This window comes from Podarcis liolepis (assembly GCF_965112155.1).
Source record: "Podarcis liolepis genome assembly, chromosome: 3".
Lineage (NCBI taxonomy): Eukaryota > Metazoa > Chordata > Lepidosauria > Squamata > Lacertidae > Podarcis > Podarcis liolepis.
Window position 1 is genome coordinate 78883666 of NC_139557.1, and position 23022 is coordinate 78906687.

At 39.3% G+C, this 23022-nt stretch overlaps 1 protein-coding gene across 19 annotated transcripts in view; it reads left to right on the forward strand.

Annotated features, from left to right (window-relative positions):
* The window catches only part of RYR2 (ryanodine receptor 2), a 243937-nt gene that overhangs the window by 165803 nt on the left and 55112 nt on the right, over positions 1-23022 (forward strand). For 12 of the 19 annotated variants that reach the window (XM_083496695.1, XM_083496708.1, XM_083496706.1 and 9 more), the window contains 13 exons: positions 968-1017; positions 6924-6984; positions 8050-8288; positions 10191-10272; positions 11557-11687; positions 12880-13200; positions 13700-13940; positions 14272-14359; positions 15389-15481; positions 17829-17999; positions 19184-19243; positions 21671-21805; positions 22548-22582. In XM_083496695.1, the coding sequence (XP_083352821.1) occupies positions 968-1017; positions 6924-6984; positions 8050-8288; positions 10191-10272; positions 11557-11687; positions 12880-13200; positions 13700-13940; positions 14272-14359; positions 15389-15481; positions 17829-17999; positions 19184-19243; positions 21671-21805; positions 22548-22582 (1707 nt within the window). The remainder of the gene's footprint in view (positions 1-967; positions 1018-6923; positions 6985-8049; positions 8289-10190; positions 10273-11556; positions 11688-12879; positions 13201-13699; positions 13941-14271; positions 14360-15388; positions 15482-17828; positions 18000-19183; positions 19244-21670; positions 21806-22547; positions 22583-23022) is intronic. The other 7 variants (XM_083496711.1, XM_083496696.1, XM_083496713.1 and 4 more) reach the window with 1 other exon arrangement.

The window sequence follows — 23022 nt, forward strand, 5'->3', positions numbered from 1 at the left end:
CGTGAGAGCTTTCATGAGCACCACAGTGACTCAAAACACATTGAGTGGGATTCACCTCATGAATCCACGAGTGAAAGCCCTACACAAAGGCTGTCATTTGTGCAACAGGGCTTTCCACCCTCTCCTCCATGTGACCCTTAAAAAAAGATGGGGGATGTTAGGCCAGAACCATGTGTAGGGGAGGAGAGGGGGGTTGTTTTATGGTTCTGCTCATTGAAGATGCTTCCTTTCACAGAAAGAGCCCTTCTGTGAGCAGAGCTTGTGTTAGGTGAATGGAAGAACTTTCCACCAGTGAAATAGAACCTTTGGATTGAAGCCATTAAGTAAATTCATTGTTCATATCTACTTTGGATTTTTTTTTGTTAGTGATTATCCAACTGAGTGAGATATTCATTTAAATTAATAGGTTCAAGCACATCTTAATAACTTTGGGATGGACAGCAACTGATGTTGGTTGTGTGTTAAACAAGAAAATTGTTCATTAAAAATAAAGGGAAGTTTTAACATGATTACTCATTTATAAATTTAATATATTTTACCACCAAACATTTATATTTGTCTCAGTCAGAATCTTTTATCGCTTCTAAAATTGCAACGATGATATTAAACTAGCCTACTGACTGCATTTTGCTTCCTAAAATTTCAGTGACTTTTTGTTGGTGGTGGTGAGATTTCATTCAGGACACTTGTATAAATAGTCATTGTCAGTTATTCTCTGTTTAATGACGATATGTGCTTACTTAACCATGTTTGTCAAGAGCTGCTCTTGGAAACTTTTATAGTACTCTCAGTCCTACATTCTGCTCAGTGACTGAATTCTTTCTGCAAAACATCATGCTGCTTTTTCCTGCTCATATATCAGCTGTTATTTTCCTTCCTTCCTTCCTTCCTTCCTTCCTTCCTTCCTTCCTTCCTTCCTTTATTTCCTTTTCCCCTCCCTTCTCTTTTATTTATCCCTTGTCTTCAGCCTATTCTGCAAACTTGGAGTTCTTGTCAGGCATAGGATTTCACTGTTTGGTAAGGAGACCCTTGACAAATTCTTGTGTGAGCATCCCTTGATTTTCTTTGCCATTACTTGCAACTATGTCTGTGCTGCTTTGATGTATGCTGCATGACTGCATGTCCACGAGCAAGGATAGACAACATGGTGCTCTCCAGTTTTTGAACTACAATTCCCATCATCTCCAGAAAGCACGGCCAAAGGTCAGGGATGATGGGAGGTATAGTCCAACAACATCTAAAGAGCACCACACTGGCTACTCCTGACCAAGAGCATGAACTTTGTGGCCCACTAAAAATCCTTTAGGGTAGCCAATAATATTTATGTGGTAACCAAAAAGTTCTGTAAGAAACTTTGTGTTGACTGTTTGACTTAAAAGATAAACAATTAAAAACAATTATCTTGTTAAAGCAATAAGACATCAATTTATTGAGACTTAGTATGAATTTATTCAGTGCCTTATTTTCCATGTTACTGACAGTGCGAAGTACCACATCCATGCATATATGGACCATGGAAATTCACCCCAATCTAGTAACTTTATTTCCCACATCCAGTAGAGACATTCCATTTGTGCAGCTCATTAGGGAAATATGCTGTGTGCTGGAAAAACAAGTCATTGCTTTCCTTTCAGTACATGGAAAACTTGCATGGCATTCCTTATTTAAGGGTTAGGAAAAAGCTCATCTAAATTGGCAGAATGAGTTGGCTGGTCCATTTTCACAATACAACAGGTGTTGCATATGCAGAATGAATTATTGTTCCAGAGCCCTAGTGCAATAATTTGCTCTTGGAAAGCCTCTCTTTTTGCATCTCCCCAACTGGAAGGGTGTGAAGATCCAGGAACTGGTGAAGGTTAATTACAACCTAGATCATTACAGAAACATACATTTGAAATGGTTTACTGATACGTTCTGTGAATGTATTCATTGTCACTTTTCAGATTCTCATTGTCCCGGATAAGCCATACAAGTATTATTTAGCTAAGATGACAGCTAACATAGAAAAATTCACCTGAAACCCATCATTTTTTTGTGTAATATCAATAAACTGAATATAATGCTAGTGCTTGAAATTTAGCAATGCTCTATACCCTATGCAGCCTATAATGTTATTTAACGAGTTTGTTTGAGATGGCAATATGGTTCAGTGTCTAGCTCCTTTATGTTATTTCTGACATTCTTAGTGTGCAACTCAATGATATACAGTGATCACTTAAATTTCCTTCCAACATCCAGACCCTAAGGGGTTTTCTTTGGTGCCTGTCCTGGTGCTAACAGTGTGCTGAGTTGTTGCAGAGGCCAACTGAGCTTTGCATTACTAACAGTTTAAACCCTATACATTTATTGTTTAACAGTTAAAAAATTGTAAAGTCAGAAGCAAAAGAGTTTGCTTCTCATACAGGCTTTGGGAATGAGCTGATGATCCTGTTTCTTTCCTGCCAAACTACACAAGCTCCTTTAACTATACAACTGTATTAAACAATGACAGACTGGGGGAAAGTGTCAAGTTCACAGACTGGGTCTTAACACAGATGAGAAAGCCAAGACTGCTGTCCTGTAAGCCCTTTAAGACCTACTTCTGAGTAGTTGCACTTATTCTTTTATTCTTAATGAGTACCTGGAATTCAGCTCCTACAAAGCAAGGGTTTATTCCTCTTTGGAAAATTTTCACATTTTGGATCTGACACGGGGCAGGGCTTTAACAATAGTATATGCAGAGAATAACTCCTTGCGGGGTACCTGATCTCATCTGAACCCACTACAGGGAAGATGCATCCTGGCTGCTTGGAAGAAAAGAAGGGGAAATGGGGAGTAGGGAACTAAAATTGAGCCATAAACAGGAAAGAGAAGTACACTAAAGGGAAGGGGAAAACAGCAGTGCTTTAGAAAACAGCAGCTGTTTGGACCCCAGGAATTCCTATTGTCTGGTGTCAAAACATCACACTCATCAATCACAACTTCACCCATTGACTAAAAACACTGAAGGAGCAGAAATAGCCAAGATGACTCATCTCACAAAAGTTGCTTAGAAGGCTGCCTGCACATTTTGCTCCTTAAATTTCCTTCTAGGAGAGCTGGAAGCTTACATTCAAAAACATGAAAGGTCAGAGTCTGGGGCAAGCAAGGGCCCTGGTGCAACTGTTTCATTTACTCCATTATAATGTGGCCTTGAGCTTATGTGACTGTAGGCAGTCATTTTTGGTCCTCTGAAGAGGAGTACTCCTGTTAGTAGATGAGGACATACTGCAGCATTTTATTGCAGCTTCTACTTGTATTATATAGTTATTGATTATACACAAGGATTCTGGGCAAGCATTGCCTCGATCTAGTTGAGAAGCTTGCCTGAGTTTGGTCAGATTTGGGGATTTCAAACGTCCCCTTCATCTAAACCTTGGTAGCTTAGGGTACCGTACCACTTAGGGTATCTCAGGCATTGCATAGTTTTCTCTGACCTTAATATCAGGCTTTGGAGCTTTTGTCTGAGCTGTACTTAGCATCTAGGACTTGAACAAAAGAAAAAGAGAAAGATTTTTTTAAAAAAAAAATCTCATGCAGTTTGCTTAGCTAATTCAATCAGTTTCTTTTACTGGAATACAGAGGATACAAAAGTGTATAAATAAACAGGTAAAAAATGCAATCTATTCTTGAAAGGAGATATTTTAAGATAAAACTAAAAGGCATTATAAGCTTGAAAAGTGCCTCTCAAGCCTTATAACAATGTAGTTTCATGGCAGCTCTGACATTTTGCACATTTTAAACATGAAAATTGAGCTCCAGATAAAAAAATGTATCTGTTGTATTTAGTTTTGTATATCTCAGTGGTTCAGACATAGTTTAGTGAGAACTTTCTCTCTTGCCCCTTTCCCTTTTGTTCCTTGCGTGATCAAGGCAAGGTTTGTCATGTTGAAACAACAGACGACAAATGTGGCGCCATAATGGGGCCACCAGTGAACAAGAGGAAGGTATCAGCATGCCGGGGGGACGGGACGACCCCACTGTTTGCATAAGTAAAGCAAATCTAAGACAAACAAAAAACAAGCCCAGTGAAAGTCAAGCATGCTCTGTATCCATAGAATGATGAATGGCAGTTGGGGGGCGGAGTGGAAAACAGAGCATGTTAAAATGGAGTATCCTGTCCCTGAATATGCACATTCCTGTTACTAAGTAGGAATATACTGTTTCAAGTCCCACAAATGATGTAGTTGCTGGATATTTTATATTCATAGTATAGCACCATAAAGGTAATCCACTTTCTTTCTTTTTTTAGATAGTATGTCTTGAGTAGAACTTTGTGCTACTGTTGCATCTCTTATATGGGATTTGCTGTATAATAACTGCTTGTATAATAGTGCAATTATAATTGTATATAAAATTGTAAGCCGTATCAACCTGACCTTCTGCAAACGTCGTCAGAGGTGAGGCCTATATTTATAAGGAAGAGGGCTTTTTCAGTATTGGAGTTTTTCACTAAGGTGTTGTGCCTGGCACCAACTTTGCCATCTTTTAGATGCTAGATATATATCTATCATATAGACATTTTGAACCATTTAGAAACATTTCAATACTCTACATATTTTTAAAAAACAGATTATTATTTTCACTTTTATCTACCGTTTCTTTAGTTTATTGTTATTTTCTTGTTTTTAATTTTGTAAGGTGCCTTGTATTCAAGGCGGTATATAAATGCTTTAAATGAATAAACTGATATATACCAATATAATTTTTTGTTTGAAAGTAATTGGAAACAGTTATAATTTTTGTATTTCTAAGCTCTATCCCTGTTTTAATAAATGTTTAATAATTTGGTCTTCTTTAGCCTCAGTTTGTACTCTCTTTTAATTTTTATTATGGATTTCAGGTTTCCTAATAAAAATTGCAGTTATCATTTAATTTCAACATATATGATTTTTGCATAGGTTTTAGCTCATTTGCTCTCTTTAAATTTGTCATGAGATTCTATGTATACAGTTGGGCTTTTTGCTTTTCTTCTGAAGTCTGAAAAGAATTCTAAATCAAACTTAAAATATTTGCAAGGAGGACAGCAATCTGATTTTAAATCATTATTAACCCACACACTTTAATTAGTTTTACATATATATTGGCTCAATATGGCTTAATACTGCTAACACGTTAATATAAATGGTGCCATCACAACCTTGTTCTGTTTTTGCCATTATGTGGAATCTACACAGGAAATAATTCCAATAACTTTAGGAACATATAGCATGTATCTGTTCTTTATAGTTTAGTTGATCATATAATACCAGCACTGCTGTTGGGGGGGGGACCTCATTCCTTGGATCCCAGCTGCAATCCTTTCTATATCACAACACCTACAACTCACAAGGGATATAATCCCACAAAAGTGAAACAATTTTTAGAACTCACTTTTTAAAACACCTCAGAGTGATTATGTGTGACTGAATTGATTTCTGGGTGTTTACCTTTGACTCTCACTTGAACAAAATATCTATATAATGGCCCTTCAAGAGTGTTTTTTGATATCAGCATGCTCAAATCCCAACTATAATTGAAAAAGGATTTCTAGAAGTTGAAAGCTTGTTAATTAAGTTATTTTTTCCCCATAAGAAATTTATTAGAGTTTAAACATTACAGAGAAAAAAAAGAAAAGAGAAACAAAAGTTAAGTGTCAGGGAACTGCCATCGGAGGAACAGGTGGGGAGAGGGCTCACGGAGGCTGGGAGGGACTCAGCAGCGGAAGCAGGGACCAGCAGGGGGAGAGATGGGTCTCTGGAGGGAAGTCTCACGAAGGTTGAGAGAGACACAGCAGCTAAAGCAGGAACCAGCAAGGAAAGGGGAGGATCTCTGAGGGAAAGCGAGCAAGAGGGAGGGCTCAGGGACACGTCCAGCGAGAACAGTGGGGAGGTGTCAGAAGCTCCCATAGGGAGACCCATTCCTCGCCAGAAGCTGTCACGCCGTGAGTCCAGAAGACGTGTTTCCGTTAAGGAGCTTCTATGCTGGAAGCGCTTCCGAAAGCAACCACTGTCGGAATCTGCAAGTGACTAGGGCAGACATGTCTGAGGAGCTCTGTCACACACAGAGGTTTGTGGAGTTGCACAAACTCTGAGGGACCATGATTTTACGCACAAGCAACTCATCATCCCATCACAGCAAGTTATTTGGTATATGGTAGCTTTAGTTTCAGTAGTGGTATATAGTAACATCTATATAATGATATACAGTGGTACCCCGCAAGACGAATGCCTCGCAAGACGAAAAACTTGCTAGACGAAAGGGTTTCGCGGTTTTTGAGCTGCTTCGCAAGACGAATTTCCCTATGGGCTTGCTTTGCAAGACGAAAATGTCTTGCAAGTTTGTTTCCTTTTTCTTAACACCGTTAATACAGTTGCGACTTGACTTCGAGGAGCAACTATAGAACGCGGTGTGGTAGCCTTTTTTGAGGTTTTTGGTGATTTTTGAAGCTTTTCCAAAACTTTTCCGACACCGTGCTTCGCAAGACGAAAAATTCGCTAGACGAAAAAACTCGCGGAACGAATTAATTTTGTCTTGCGAGGCACCACTGTACAGGCTTCTAAATTCAATGCAGTCGTACAGAGAGTGAGGAAAGGAGACTGAGGTTTCTGCTTTAGGTTGAATTACAAGCCTGCCCCTATCTTTAAGAGATACATAGATCTAACTGCACTTATAAAATCACATAAATACTGTTTTGTGTTGCTCACCACATTCATGAAATATGTTTTGTCTGCTTCAACCAGCTTTATGGTACTTTTAATAATTGTTTCTGCTTTTGGCATTTGCTAAAAGGGTTGAAACAATATTTTAGTTAACATTCTGTCAACAATTTTCATCTCTGATGTGCATTTCCCCACTTGTTAATTCACCATAAGAATAGTTAGAAGAAAGGAATACTATAATTACTCTCTTATCTCACCTCTCAGGAAATGATGCAACTTCAATAGTCAATTGTCTGCATATCTTGGGACAGACCTTGGATGCAAGGTAAAATGCTAAGCATAAGTTCATTGAAGTATTGTTTCGATTCCAAAGTAAATAAGTCACTAAAGTTGATTTGGAACACAAAGCTCAATAGTTTATTGCTTATTTGTTTGTTTGTTTGTTTGTTTATTATACTGCCTTTCTGCCCAAGTGTCCGAAGTGGTTCACCATTTTAATACTAAAACAAATAAATTATATAAAATGTTAAGTTGGTTGGGGATGGTGGAAGTGACAGTTAGCATTGATTTATTAATTGTCTTCCAAACAAACCGGGATTTACACATAAGATTATTTAAAACAGTAAAAAACAAAAACAAAATGGAGAATGGTTGCTAATCTAAAGTATTAGTAATTACTTCAATCAGGGGAAATGTATCCATGCCCATGCCCATGCCTATTCCCTAATGAAAACAGCTAATCCTTTGTTTCAGGCTTCCTCAAACTCGGCCCTCCAGATGTTTCTGGCCTACAACTCCCATGATCCCTAGCTAGCAGGACTAGTGGTCAGGAATGATGGGAATTGTAGTCTCAAAACATCTGGAGGGCCGAGTTTGAGGAAGCCTGGTTTAAATGGTGAAAACTGGGGCATTTTTGCTTGTATTCTATAAAGCCCTGTGGACATTGATGGGTCATTATAGATAAATAGATAAATGAAATATGCTGAAACATTTTTCATCCTCTTGACACTAAGTTTTAGTACTGGTTTGACCTCATTTTATTCTCAAAAATGTCAGTTTTGATCAAAATAGCTGGGTTATGCTATTATTAGAAGCTATAAACCTGCCTTTTTGGTTCCAACAATGCAGTGTAAATATTGTCGATGTAAAATCAGCTCAAACAGCCATATGATATATACAGTATTTTATCTACCATAGATATGATTAATGCAATAGTTGCATGATCTGCTGCTGCCCTCTTGTGCATTTTTCTCATCACTTACATGGATTGCTAAAGAGCTTTTTCACAGGTCTCCACCCTTCTATTTTATATATTTTGGGGACTAAGGAATTTTATTCCTTTTGTATATTACATAATTTAATATTGTTTTATGTGCATATAAATATGTAGGACAGTGATGAAGACAGGACTGGAGTCTGTTAAGATGGCTTTGAGGACATTTTTGGATAATGCTGCAGAGGACCTGGAGAAGACAATGGAGAATCTTAAGCAAGGGCAGTTTACGCACACTAGGACTCAGCCAAAAGGAGTGACACAAATAATTAACTATACCACTATGGCTCTTCTGCCAGTGCTATCTTCATTATTTGAACACATTGGACAGCATCAATTTGGAGAAGATTTAATACGTAGGTATTTAAATAGAAATATGAGGTACCTCTATATCACCAAGTCTTGAATATTTTGTGTTTGACATTAATAAAGCCTGGCTACTAATATTCCAGGCATTTACTGTAGGCAGTGCCTTGATTTAGTTGCAGTTGGTCTCAATAATTTTAGCATAAAGACCCCAGGATTAATGTTATTGACTTAACTATTCTATCTCTGCCTTTGCCACAGTTCTGATTAGTGATTATCTACACATATAAGAAAAATGGAAATGTCATCACGCTGCCATTTGTTTGACTACGGACAGATGGCACTGTGAATTTCAGTGGGACAAGAGGCAGTGGATGGAGTGGCTCAGGCAAGCCACAGACTGCATAGGGTTGCCACATTTCAAGCAGGAAAAATCTGGACAGAAACATTTTTGAGCAAAGTAGTTTGCCCAAAGTTGTTGAGCTTTTTGGACACAATCAAGGAAAGAATAAAATATGCCATTTTTTACTTGGACATTTGCCCAATTTCTGCACAGACACTGCTGCCAATTGTGGTACAGTGGTACCTCGGGATGCGAACTGGATCCGTTCTGGAGCCCCGTTCACATCCTGAATGGAACATATGACACGACGGCGTGCGTGGGTCACATTTTGCCGCTTCTGCACTTGTGCGTGACGTCATTTTGAGTGTCTGTGCATGCGCAAGCAGCGAAACCTGGAAGTATCGCACTCCGTTACTTCTGGGTTGCCATGGAGCGCAACCCGAAAGCACTCAACCTGAAGCACATTCAACCCAAGGTATGACTGTATTCCTATGTCCAGGGAAATCTGGAGGCATGGCAACTCTAAGACTGCAGCAGCTGTACTGCTCTACTGGCTCCTCCTTCTACCAGCCCTGGGATCCCTGCTCCCAGGATTTAGATTCCCAGAACAGCTGGCCAATTTAGGGTTCTGTGGCTGCCACCACTCCACTTATGATGATGAATTAGGTTGAATAAGGTGGCGGCAGATGATCTGGGGAAATGAGGCTGGTAGAAGCGGATTTTCCTGCCACCGCCTTCCCTGGCAGTTTCAGGTTGGGAGCGCCTGCTGAATGAGGGTGGCTATTGTGCAGGGGACTGTGGTGGAAGATGTGATCCCTGCAAAACAGGTGGTGGCACCTTCCATGAGTGGCACTTCAACTTTCCATGCAATTTTCAGGAACCCGCTTTCTTCCCTGGGCTACAACCCATCATGTTCAGGAGGGTCCCCTGCCCTTAAGGAAAGACATCTTGAGGGAGAGGGAAGGAGGGGGCAGGAAAGTCAGCTTTCCGCAGCTCCAACCCTTTGTGTCCTAGAATTTAGACTCATTCTTGGTATGTTTGATGTGACAATATAACTTTTATTTCATGATGGAATCATTTTTTTGTTTTTGCGTATTATAATAATTCCATACATAATACTGAAGGGACGTGGGTGGCGCTGTGGGTAAAACCTCAGCGCCTAGGACTTGCCGATCGTATGGTCGGCAGTTCGAATCCCCGCGGCTGGGTGAGCTCCCGTCGTTCGGTCCCAGCTCCTGCCTATCTAGCAGTTCGAAAGCACTCTTAAGTGCAAGTAGATAAATAGGGACCGCTTACTGGTGGGAAGGTAAACGGCGTTTCCGTGTGCTGCACTGGTGCTGGCTCGCCAGCTGCAGCTTCGTCATGCTGGCCACGTGACCCGGAAGTGTCTTCGGACGCCGCCGGCTCACGGCCTCTAGAGCGAGATGAGCACGCAACCCTAGAGTCGGACACGACTGGCCCGTACGGGCAGGGGTACCTTTACCTTTTAATACTTAACATTGTTTAAAATGGTTTTCTGAAAGATTTACATTGCCTTCTCAGCTGTGTTTTGCATATCGGTGAAGTGACTTGCCTTTAAAATGCTTTCTTTTATTTCCATTTTCTTTAGTGGAAGATGTTCAAGTCTCTTGTTACAGAATATTGGCCAGCTTGTATGCTCTGGGGACAAGCAAGAGTATCTATGTGGAGCGGTAAGAGGGAAACACCAAAAACGCTACCAAAAATGTCTTGTGAACTTTTAGGGTGGAATCCTTCCTCTGTTGCAAATCTGGAAATTTTATCAGTCACTTCAGTGAATGAAACTGTGTACTCATTTTAAACTTCCCATCCTGCCAAACATAGCTCTATAGAGCCGTTAGTGGAGTTAACAGTATTTATGTCAAACAGCAACAACAGCAATATAAAATCAAGAGCTGAAAGGGGGGGGGGAGGGGGTCAGTATGGCTAGTAGATTGAAGACATAAACACTTATACCAGTTCATGTAATCAAAAAGTGCTCGTCTCCAAAGACCTACTGGAACAAAACAATTCTTAATTCACTTTCTAAAGGTAAAATGTCAGGCTGTCTTGCTGGATCTGTTTAGGAAGGGGTTCTACAGGAATAGTGCATCTGGTGAGCCATGGAGCCAACTTCCTGACATGGATGGCATCACTGTCTGCCTGGATGGGGTGGGGGATGAGGTTGGGGAAGAAACTGGTGGCAGCAGTGGTCTTGCCAGTGCATCTGGATGACTCTGACCTTGCTGCTCTAGCCCAGCTAAGCGGCGGCAGCAGCAGCAGCAGCACAGGTGTCAGGATGCACCAATGCACTGCTCCTGGGTTCCACAATTAGGGTGCTGCTGTTGAAAAGACCTGTCTCTTTCTTTTAACCATTCATTCAGCTTATGCAAAGCAATGTAAAACTACCCTTCAAGTGGGTACCAATGGTACTTTTGGAACTAATTTAATTTTCCAAACAGTTTTCAAATGCTGCCCCATGCATACCACATTACAGGTGTCGAGCCTAGACTAGAGGTTACTATGACATGTGTCATAATAGCAAGTGCACAATTTCCTAGGAATAGTTACAGCTGGTGGACCAAGTTTAGTTCATTGGTAATAGCTATTTTCTGCCTTCCGAGGTTTCAGCTGTTGATGAGAGTCATCCTCAACTGGCATAGGTAATGGGATTACAGACCCAACAAATGGCTACTTTCTTCAGTTTATTAATCCCCTTTTTGTGTAACCCAATAAATAAAGGCCGTATTTAAGTTGTGCATCAAACTCCCTGCTCTGAGGTCTGTTGCCTTCAGAAATAAAGCGGATGGCAATTATTGCATATAGGGCTCTTTCACTGGTTGTATCCCTGTTGAGAACATTAGTTGGTGTCTACTGGCTTTCTGGTTCCAGGTGAAGATAATTATATTCTCCTGAGCTTTCAATGGGTGGTTTATTTATTTCTGCTGCTTCTCTAACTTGAATTTTTGATTCTGCAGGCAGCGCTCAGCTTTAGGCGAATGCCTAGCTGCTTTTGCTGGTGCCTTTCCTGTGGCATTCTTAGAAACGCATCTGAACCATCACAACACACATTCTATTTACAACACCAAGACTACAAGAGATAGAACAGGTACAAAAAATGGCTTCCAATGTAAATTTCATAAATTATCCAGACACCACTGCTTATGTAGATGCCTTTCAATTTGTGACCTTCTTACGTGTTAATGCCTGTTGCTTTTTCATATTTGCTTAGTTCCTTGGCGAGTGCCTAAACTTCTAAAGGCATATTGTCTTCAGTGGACAATATGGAGTTGAGAGGAAAGCTCAGAGTTTTCAATTGAAATCAAGGTGACTTCTTGTTAATATGGTTGATACATTGGTAGTTCAAATGTCATGATAAACCATGGTTTATTGTGATGAGAATGAACTGCAGCAGGCCTTGGGCTCACTTGACACCTCACTTCTTTGGCATAAGGAGAAGAGTAGAAGCTTTTACTTTAGTTTTTGATTAACAGTAGTTGATATATGAACTCTAAATTGTTATTTCAACAAACTGGTTTTTTTTTTAATAAACCAGTTTAATAAACCATGATTTGAGGCTAACCTTGTTTTAAACAAACCATCATTATTTCCTGCTTTAGATCTCATGGGTGATAAATTCATAGTTGTGAAAGCTCATTATAAATATGCACCAGAGGTTCTTGAAATCTAGGCTCCATCACAATCCTCCCCCTCCCTCTTATCTTCCCCTCTCACTCATAAGGAGATTTGATTGATCTAAAGACAACTTAGCTATTATCTGAACTGATGAGTGAGGCTTCCAAATATGAATTGCAAGTTACAGTTTGATCCCAAATTACAATTTTGTAATTGTAATGGTTTGATGATTTGATGTTTTGATGAAGTAAGACATTATTTAATGAAGCCATATGTGTGAGTGAAGGAATAGGAAGAGGGAGGAACACTAAAAAATATGGTTTGTTCTCATGGCTTGGAGGGTTGCTTGAACAAAGGTTTCAAATATATGCTTTCAATTCATTTTGATTATTCACTTTTAGATTGCATTAAGGTAAATAATATTATTTGCATATTTAACAAAAATTATAAACCACTTATTAGAACAAAGAACCATTAAGTGATGTTAATAATAATGGATATTAAATCACATCTCTTCGTAATGTGGATAAAAGTGTATTTTTGTCTTAACTAAAATACTAGTGATGTATGAAAGGAAAAATCTGATCAGGATAAATATAAGAGTTTGTTCACTATTGGTGTCAAGTAAGTTTTTTTTTAATTGTTACCGATATTATTTCTTTTAGGTCTTAGCTTACCAAACAGTGTAGAAGAACTTTCTCCAAACATTCCTTCTCTGGAGAAGCTAATGGAAGAAATTGTGGAATTAGCTGAATCTGGCATTCGCTACACACAAATGCCTCATGTAATGGAAGTTGTACTGCCTATGCTCTGTAGCTACATGTCACACTGGTGGGAGCATGGACCAGAAAGCAACCCTGACAATAGTGAAATGTGCTGCACAGCTTTGACTTCAGAGCATATGAATACCCTTCTAGGAAATATACTGAAAATCATACATAATAATTTGGGCATAGATGAGGGAGCCTGGATGAAGAAATTAGCAGGTAAAATGAAAGAAAAATAATATGAATGATTTAATTTATTTTTGCTTGGATTCCATTGCTATGCAAATACTTAATACTATTCTGGATTTTAAGCCGAACAAGAATACATTAAAAAGAAATAAGAAATTGAGAAATGTAAATATAGATTATTTCAGCAGACAGATTTCTAATTGATTGAAGAGTGTTAAATGGAAAAGACCAGCAAGGACAAGAGGCTGTGGTATTCTAAATTATCAGACAGTGTAAGTAGTTCTAGTGATAGGAACAAAGAATTGACAAGAATTTGCAAAATACTGGATATAGCTGGAATTGAACAGAATTCAGTAGGTGATTCTAGGTTTGCATGCCTTTGAACTGAACCAGGACCCTGACAATGAAATAGATGTTTGGAGGAAGAGAGTAGTCACTGGAGTATAATATGCCTACTATGGGAATGCAACATCTTTTAGTATAGTTTCATATATTAGTATGCTATAAAATTAATGAATTCCTTACATAGTGTTTTCTCAGCCTATCATAAGCAAAGTGAAGCCTCAGCTCCTGAAAACGCATTTTCTGCCACTGATGGAGAAACTGAAGAAAAAAGCTGCAATGGTTATATCCGATGAAGAACATTTAAGAGCAGAAGGCCGGGGAGATATGTCAGAGGCAGAACTCCTCATCCTAGATGAGTTTACAATATTGGCACGGGACCTTTATGCCTTCTACCCATTGTTGATTAGATTTGTGGACTACAACAGGTACATGGCTTATAAATCTATTCATTTATTTATTTCATTAAATTTATGCACAGTTTGATGGAAAAACACACACCTCAAAGCAGTATTTTGGGGTTCTGCGAGTCTGTGATCCACAAGTTGTAATCTCTTCTCTGCCAGAATGATTACACAACCAGACTCCTCACTCTTTATCAGAAATGAATAGTGGAGAGAACAGGTGGGGAAGTACAATCTCTAGTCTAGAAAGTTAAGATAAATGCAGACTTTGCTAAATGCTCTATGAAAAATTTGTAAACTGCTTTATCTGGAATAATAAAAGTGATGAAAAACATTTTTCTTTGTTTAATTTCAGAGCAAAGTGGCTAAAAGAACCTAATCCAGAGGCAGAGGACCTGTTTCGTATGGTCGCTGATGTATTCATTTACTGGTCAAAATCCCATGTAAATGCATTATTTTTGTTTGTAGCAAAACAGATAGAATGCCCATCGTTGTAGGGGATATGGAAAGAGAGACAATATGACAGGAACCAAAAGGTTGAGAGAGAAGGTTTTGTGCAGACATTAAACAAGGAATAATTTTAAAGAGATTGTGGAAGGTGTCGTTTCTGAAAAGTCCACACCTTGTTTAGCTGGTGGCAGTTTTATACAATTCCTTAGTGAATGTGTGAGTGTGCATTTATTTCCTAGCAGATGTTTGCATTAATTCAGTGATGTCATTCAGTGAATAAAAAGGCATATGACCTGAATTAAAGCCCAAACTTCTCAGTGGAGGCACTTAAGATGGAAGCAACCATGCCCTATCAGGATTGTTAGGAAAAGAGAACAGAGTATACAATATATAGCATTTTCCACATTTTAAAATGTTACAAAAAGTTCATTTGTATTAGGCTTGTATTGTATCTCCACTGTCATATTTATTTGTGGATTCTGCAAATATTTATTTGTGCACCTACATTTAGTTCAATCTCTAATGACGACGGTTGTTCACTGATAAAGGTTAGTTATACTATATTTAAATGCCTAATTTACTATATTATAAATTGAATCTAATGACTAAGATAAACTTTATACAGGTCTTGATGACTAAGATAAACTTTATTCAGGTCCTGAAGTAAGGTTTGAAGGACCCAGTTTTGATATTGTGGTTAACCATAGCTAACAGATGCATTCATGATGAACCACCTGGCTGTTTCACTCCTCCTCCCTGGTGCATGGAGGACTCAAACCACAACCCCTTGTTCAGAATTATATCCAAAACAAGGCTATGGTTTGATTTCCTCAAACTATGATTGGTAAAGTAAGAACAAACCTTGGCTTTATGTTTGTTTGGAGCAAAACAGTCCTTCATTCAGACATTACTCTAAACCAGGGATTGTGGGTTGATTCTTCCACATACTAGTAAGAAGGATTGAGGGTGTCTTCTGATTTCTAATTTGTGTACTTAACAAAATATTCTTTATACAATTTCAGAATTTTAAAAGGGAAGAACAAAATTTCGTTGTGCAGAATGAAATCAACAACATGTCTTTCCTTATTACTGATACAAAGTCCAAGATGTCCAAGGTATATAAAACTACAGAAGTTGTATGGAATTTTCTCAACATATAACAATTTTGGAATTAATAATCTTTTACATTTCATATACATTCTTTATACCATTACCAGATTTTCTAAGAATACTTTGTTTAGAGATGAATAAGAATTTTGGATTGGTATAGCTTGGAAGCAAACTCCTCTAGTTTGGAAAGTGTTTTTCCATTTGTTTCTTTATTTTACAAAATGTATAGACTGCTTAATAGTAATAAAACCTCTAAGTGATTAATAATCAAGTCCAACTTTCTCCAAATTACACATTTGCTCATAATGCTCATCTGCCTTTTCCTTGCAAGTGTGGCAAATATTGAAAACTTGCCAGACTACTCATGTTTACGATGGAGTAGTGTAGGATTTATTGTGATAATCTTGTTGCTTCCTTTGTTTCCATCATCTTTTTAAAACAAATGCTTGAATGATAAAAATTAGTCCAGATTCCATTTAGAGTCTTGGTTTTCGTTGTATTATAATCTTTCCTCCCGTGCCCCCTTTTTGGGGGTCAACTATATTGAATAGGTGACTGTTTTTGTATTTTATTTCATGGAGCGTTATATCCAATGGAACGGAATGGGTGTTCACTCTGTTGCAAGACACTAGACAGGAACAAAGACTTGTGGGAAGTTTTTTCTCCTGTCTAGATGCAGACAGTATGTTCCTCCCGGCTCTCCTGACTCAGCTAAGTTTTTTACTAGTTTCTGAAGGCCCCCCCCCCCCCTTTGGCCACCTCATGAGAAGAGAAGACTCTGGAAAAGAGCCTGATGTTGGTAAAGATTGAGGGCACAAGGAGAAGGGGACGACAGAGGACGAGATGGTTGGACAGTGTTCTCGAAGCTACAAACATGAGTCTGACCAAACTGCGGGAGACAGTGGAAGACAGACGTGCCTGGTGTGCTCTGGTCCATGGGGTCATGAAGAGTCGGACACGACTAAACGACTAAACAACAACAACAACAACGAAGCCCCCCTTTTCTTTAGATTTCCCTTATCCTTTCTTTCAAAGTTCTCTTTTTGGTGTTAATCACTTTGGCATGCAGAGTGTCAGAGTTTTCAGCCCTTTCTACACCTAAACATCTTTGTATTTTCTACAAGGATAAGATGGTGCTACGTTCAGACCATTCCTTCCTTTTGAAAGTGCCACGTCCAACAAGAACTGATTCTCCCAACTTTCTGTCCACATCCAAAACATCCTAAGGCGCAAGCCTGGCACTCCCTGGACATGCACAGAGCTCTCAAAGTCTACTTATATTATATAAAATCCTTCCAAAATAATGACTCTATATTTGTATCCTTTCACTCATCTACCTTAGGGGTTAAAGTTTCCAAAGCAACCTTAGCGAGATGGATTAGAGCCTGTATTTTCTTGGCTTATCATTCCCTTAAATTACCCCATCCATCTCATGTTTTGGCGCATGTTGGACATTTGTAGGGCAGCTACCAGTGTGGTGCAGTGGTTAAGAGCGGTAGTCTCGTAATCTGGGGAACCGGGTTCGCGTCTCCGCTCCTCCACATGCAGCTGCTGGGTGACCTTGGGCCAGTCACACTTCTTTGAAGTCTCTCAGCCTCACTCACCTCACAGAGTGTTTGTTGTGGGGGAGGAAGGGAAAGGAGATTGTTAGCCGCTTTGAGACTCCTGAAGGGGAGTGAAAGGCGGGATATCAAATCCAAACTCTTCTTCTTCTACCTGGTTGGCATCTTCCACCTTTACCAGACATTACAAATTGGACCAGCTGTCCTCAGCTCAGGCAGCCTTGGGTCCTACGGTGCTCCAACATGTATTATAGTCAGTGTATTGCAGAGATGGGACCTGCCTGAATTGGTGACTCAGCTGTGGTATGTCCCATTCCATTGGATATGACGTCCCACAAACTAAAAATAACAGCTGGACTTACCTGAAGTGTAGTTTTGAGAGTGGGGCATTGTATCCAATGGACCCAACCCTAGGGTGCTCTGCTATACACTATTGGGAGGAATATGCTCCAACCTGAGTGCTAGTTTGTCACATTCCTTGTGTTGTGTTTCCTTGCCATTCAGATACTTAGCAATTTAGAGATTTTATTATAGAAATTTCCAGAAGGGGGAAGCAGGCAGGTATTTTCTTTCTCTTTATGGACTCTATCAGTACTTGGCTTGGCAAATCCAGAAAACTGAGGGAGTCCAGCCTACTTCCCACAAGTCTTTGCTCCTGTCTAGTGTCTCACAACAGGGTGAACATCCATTCCATCCATTGGATAGGACGCCCCACTCTCAAAACTACACTTCAGGTTAGACCAATTGTTCTTTTTACAACTTGAAAATGATTTCTTCTTATATATTGCAGGCAGCTGTTTCTGATCAGGAAAGGAAAAAAATGAAGCGGAAAGGCGATCGTTATTCAACACAGACTTCCCTTATTGTGGCAGCTTTAAAAAGACTTCTGCCTGTTGGGCTAAATATTTGTGCCCCTGGTGACCAAGAACTAATTGCACTGGCAAAAAACAGATTAAGTATGGTAGGTTAACTATACAGATCTGCTTTTATATCTAGGTTGGCAGAGAGGTGATGTGTTCCCTCTTACTTGTCCTATATATTTTTCAATACCTGCCATTCTTCATAATTATTTCTATAGGGAAAATGCTTTATCCTGCGAGGTGTGTTTGGCATATGTGGTTTCTTACTTTGTCTCAGATTTCTCTGCAGTGCCCAGAACCAGATCGTGTCGTCTTTACCACCCCCCTGCCTCATTTTCTTTAAGCTTCTGTCCATTTCCAAGCACAACTTCCTCTCCTTTCTGGGCCGATTTACCTGAAAGAAAGTGCCTTTGCACTCAGTGTAGCTTCTCAGTGAGTAGGAGTGCATGACCGAGGAAGCCCCAAATCCATCCTCTCTCCCTGCTTTTCAACTTTGCTTGCTTCTTGCTTTCAGGTGTGTTGGTAGCTGCCACATTTCCCAGTAGCATGGGGCACCTGCATGCTAGAGGCAAGGTTGCAGCAAAGGGGCGCAGGAGGTTCCTTTGCACTGAATGGGGCTTACTTATGGGAAGGAGCCAGCCATGCCCCATCACAGCTGCATCACTCACTCACCCACTTCATAAATTGACCACATAAAAATGATGTGGTTTTACCATCACTAAACAGGATTTGGATACTGCAGACAAGATGCATAGAGCGGGGACCACTTTTTTAATATATGTAGGGCTGCACTGCAAAGTTTAATGAAGCAGGGATATGAAACAAATACCACAGTTTTCAACTAGCCCCCCTTTAATGGTTCCTCATCATCCTGGGGGAAAAGTGACAAGTGGGGTGCTGCAAGGTTTTGTTCTGGGGCCTTTGTTGTTTGACATCTTTATAAATGACTTGGATGAGTGAGGACTGGATTCCCCCCCCAAAGTATTCTTTTTAAATGTTTTGCAAAAGCACTGGAGGTCTTCTGCACACCATACTCAAAGGAAACACATGCAAAACTACAGTTGTTTCCACAGTTAACAGGGCAATTGCCACCCACACCGAAGGCAGATATTAGTAACAGAATAAACTACAATCTAATATACCATATACTGTCTTACCACCACCATTCAGAATATAACCTGTTCTGTTTTGACTACTGGCAAATACAAGCTGTTACATAGTATTTTCAGAACTGCATGCTTGTAAGAAAATGAACCTATTTATAATATGTATATTTTCTTGGCAGAAAGACACAGAAGATGAAGTTCGAGATATTATACGTAATAACCTTCACTTACAGGGCAAGGTAATTTTAAAGTATTGCATCTTGGTCACCCTTGCATATTCTGTATGGTGTTCAGGATACCATCTATGTAGTTGAGTTTGTTTTTTTTAAAGAGTCAAATATCTCATGCTTTGCCCTGTTTCATAGTAACTAACACTCTTTTGTGTAGCTGTTTTAATGGCCTTTTAGGTTAAAGCACATAGTTTAGGAATATCCAGTTTAGTTTTCTACTTATAGAGTGTACTCACAGATTACTTCTGCTTTGCTTCTTCCCTAATGTTAGAAGGAGCAACAAATCACTGTCCTTGACTTGGTGTTACTTGTGAACCAGGGATTGTGATGTTTGCACTCAAACAGACTTTGGCTTCACATTGTGGTTTGTTTGGAGTAGTATGCTACTGGCTTAGTGGCAATTAACCTTTGCAAAGTTTCACTCATCTGCTGGAAGCACTTTTGTGTGGCAGCAGCTCTTTGAAGCAGCTGTAATATGTAAGAGTTGCTTACATATGTAAGAGGTATTACACCCTCAACTGGAAAGTTTCTATGAAACTACTGCATATTTTTGGAAGCAACTGGGCCTTGCATAGGAACTCTGCAATCTACATGACGGATGGAGAGCTTTTTTATTTTAATGCCTCCACACCATGCTACTGCTGTGCAGAACCATTTCTGAATCACTGTAATATACAATAGACATATTTTTAAATGATTCTTAGGTATGTCTTAAAAGCCATCTTGGTATTAAGCAGTATATAAATTAATGAATAATCCTAATATACATGCACAGACACCCGCCCACCACTTTTTGCTCCAAAGCTCCTCAGAGCAGTGAACAATATATAAATATGAAAGGAATATACAATAAAAGTACAATAAATCATATTGTATATTTGGAAGGCTAATTATCCTACAGCAGTTGGAACTGTTAAGCTACTGAAAAGTTCTGTCTTTGAGATAATGGAGATATTGACTGCTTGGTATCTGCATGACAGCGATGAGGAGTAGATTAGAGGCATGGTTGGGGGAAATATTGTATTTTATGTTTGCAAGCTTATGTACAAGAGAGTAACCTACAGGCTGCTTGATCATTCAATCCATGCCTACACCAGATCTCTTCTTTCTGTGACAATTAAGTTGTGGCCTCATTCATGCCGGCATCTGGCTCTTATTTGTTATTTGCTGTTCACTTGCCACTTTGTGGGTGGCACTGTGGGTTAAACCACAGAGCCTAGGACTTGCTGATCAGAAGGTCAGCGGTTCAAATCCCCGCAACAGGGTGAGCTCCCGTTGCTCAGTTCCTGCTCCTGCCAACCTAGCAGTCGGAAAGCACGTCAAAGTGCAAGTAGATAAATAGGTACCGCTCCGGCGGGAAGGTAAACGGCTTTTCTGTACACTGCTCTGGTTCGCCAGAAGCGGCTTAGTCATGCTGGCCACATGACCTGGAAGCTGTATGCCAGCTCCCTTGGCCAATAAAGTGAGATGAGCGCCGCAACCCCAGAGTTGGCCACGACTGGACCTAATGTTCAGGGGTCCTATTTTTTTTTTTGCCACTTCTTGCATCATTGTGCGTGGTCCTATGAATGTTTATTCAGAACTAAGCCCTGCTGTATTCAATAAGGTAGATACTCCTGCTTTGAAATAGTACTGGCCTAGTTTAAGAAGTTTTATAATGCTATTTATGATCTGCCCTTAACCAAGGGACCACTGAAACTCATTATCTATCTTGCTATCATGGTAGCAGCTGGAACTTTCAAGGTAAAGGACTAGAAAGTTAAAACAGCTTTTTGGTTGTCCTCCAGTGAGGAGGCAATGTTATTCCCTTTGAGAAGGGTGGGGAACCTGTGGTTCTCCAGATGTTGTTGAATTCAAAGTCTCATTAGCCCCGACCAACATGAACAGTGGTTAGGAATGATGGGAGTTGTCATTCAACAACATCTGGAGGTAGGGATGGATGGATTGGTCCAGTTCATGTCAGTTTTGCACTTGTCCACACCGTTTCCACATTAATCTGCAGTGTGTGTGTGTCTATCTGTACTTCCAATATGTATTTTATCGTAAAAATATTTAAATATGTATTTTAACTGAGATTTCTAAAAATATATTATTCTAAAATGTGCTTTTAAGCCTTTCGGTACTTTTTTGAGCCAATAACTCTATCACAAAATTTGGAAAAGTGTGAAATCCGAAGGGATAGCTATATTTTGGTCCATGTATTAGTCTCGGAGGTGTAAGTTATATAAATTGTCCCCTGCTGTAGGCTGTATCTTGCTACTTGATGATTTGCCCAGGGTTAGTAATTCTGGAGAAAAAATTGGATAAGACTTGACAAGGGAGTCTTGGCAACCCATGTAGGCTAGTTCTGGTTAGAAGAATGGTTTATATTGGTCATCACAAGTTGATACTTATTTTTAATGCTTACATTCTTCATAAAATCCCTTTTTACTACAGCTTGAAGATCCCGCCATTAGGTGGCAGGTTGCTCTTTACAAAGATCTACCAAACAGGACTGAAGTTACTTCAGATCCAGAGAAGACGGTGGAAAGGGTCCTGGATATAGCTAGTGTACTTTTTCATCTGGAACAGGTTAGATATATATTTTAATATTCTTAAAGTCTGTTTTTAAAAGGCTCTCAAGTACGGCTTTCAAATATACTTTTTGTAGCATTGTGACAATTTGGGAATCTGGGATTCCTACCACAGTAGTACAGTAAGAAATAGTACAGTGAGAAAATATTATGGACACATGAATCTATTTTGTTCAGAATGTGTATTTTACAGAAAAACAACTAGGAAGTGCATACATAAGTATTTTCAATACAGAGATCCACAGTATTTGCTGGCATAACTCAATGATTTTCTTTAGCTTTCATTTAAAACTTCCATGCTGCCCATGAGTAGGAGATTAACAATTTAACAGCACATACCACCAGAATAAAGTCAACTTGATTTAATGCTCCCAGTTAGGCTGTTTTTTTTGCAGTTATGTTCTGAAACATGCCACTGACACAATAATAGAGCTTCCCTCCCTTGCCAATTAGCAGCTTTGGAGTTGTTCATGAGACTACACAGTGCACGAGGAAATGTTACTGCGATCCTGATTGGTTCCCAAAATGACTGCTGTGTACACTTTTAAAAATATTCACACAGTTCCAGGTGACATGTTTGACTTTGTGTGTTGTTTGGCCCTAAATCAAAAGCCATCAAGTCTTGATGTTTTCCACTTTTCTCCAAAGCTTTCTTTTATCTATATGTGACATAAAGTACATCGTTTTGGTCTTTCATTTTTTGCTTCATCTATTACTTTCCTTTTTATTATTACTTCCAGAAATTCCCTAGTCGGGGCAGAAAATTTTTCAAAAGGGGAAGTATGGAGTGTCTTTTCATATAGCTAATTATGTTAGCTTTACCTATTAATAGTTTTATTTACCCATGAATTTATTTTTGTCTTTTAACTTACATTTTAAATCACATTTTTAAATGCCCGTTCTCATAACATGCTTGTTCCACATTTGTTTATTCTGCACTGAGAGTTGTTTTGTAATACACAGTTGTAATACACAATTACCTCCAAAGGGTGCTTTGATTTCTTTGCCTGACTAATTAAGTTTCCGTATTCACAGTATGATCCTTATGTGTTTCCCCCCTCCCCATGGTAATTGGGTAAATTTGTCTCTTTTATCAGAGATCTGTTCTTTAATTTAAAAGGGACCTCACCAGCATGTGATTTGAAGTACTATCTTTTGATTAACTATAAAGACCAATATTGTTTCCCAAGTAAATCTGTGGTGACCAATGTACGT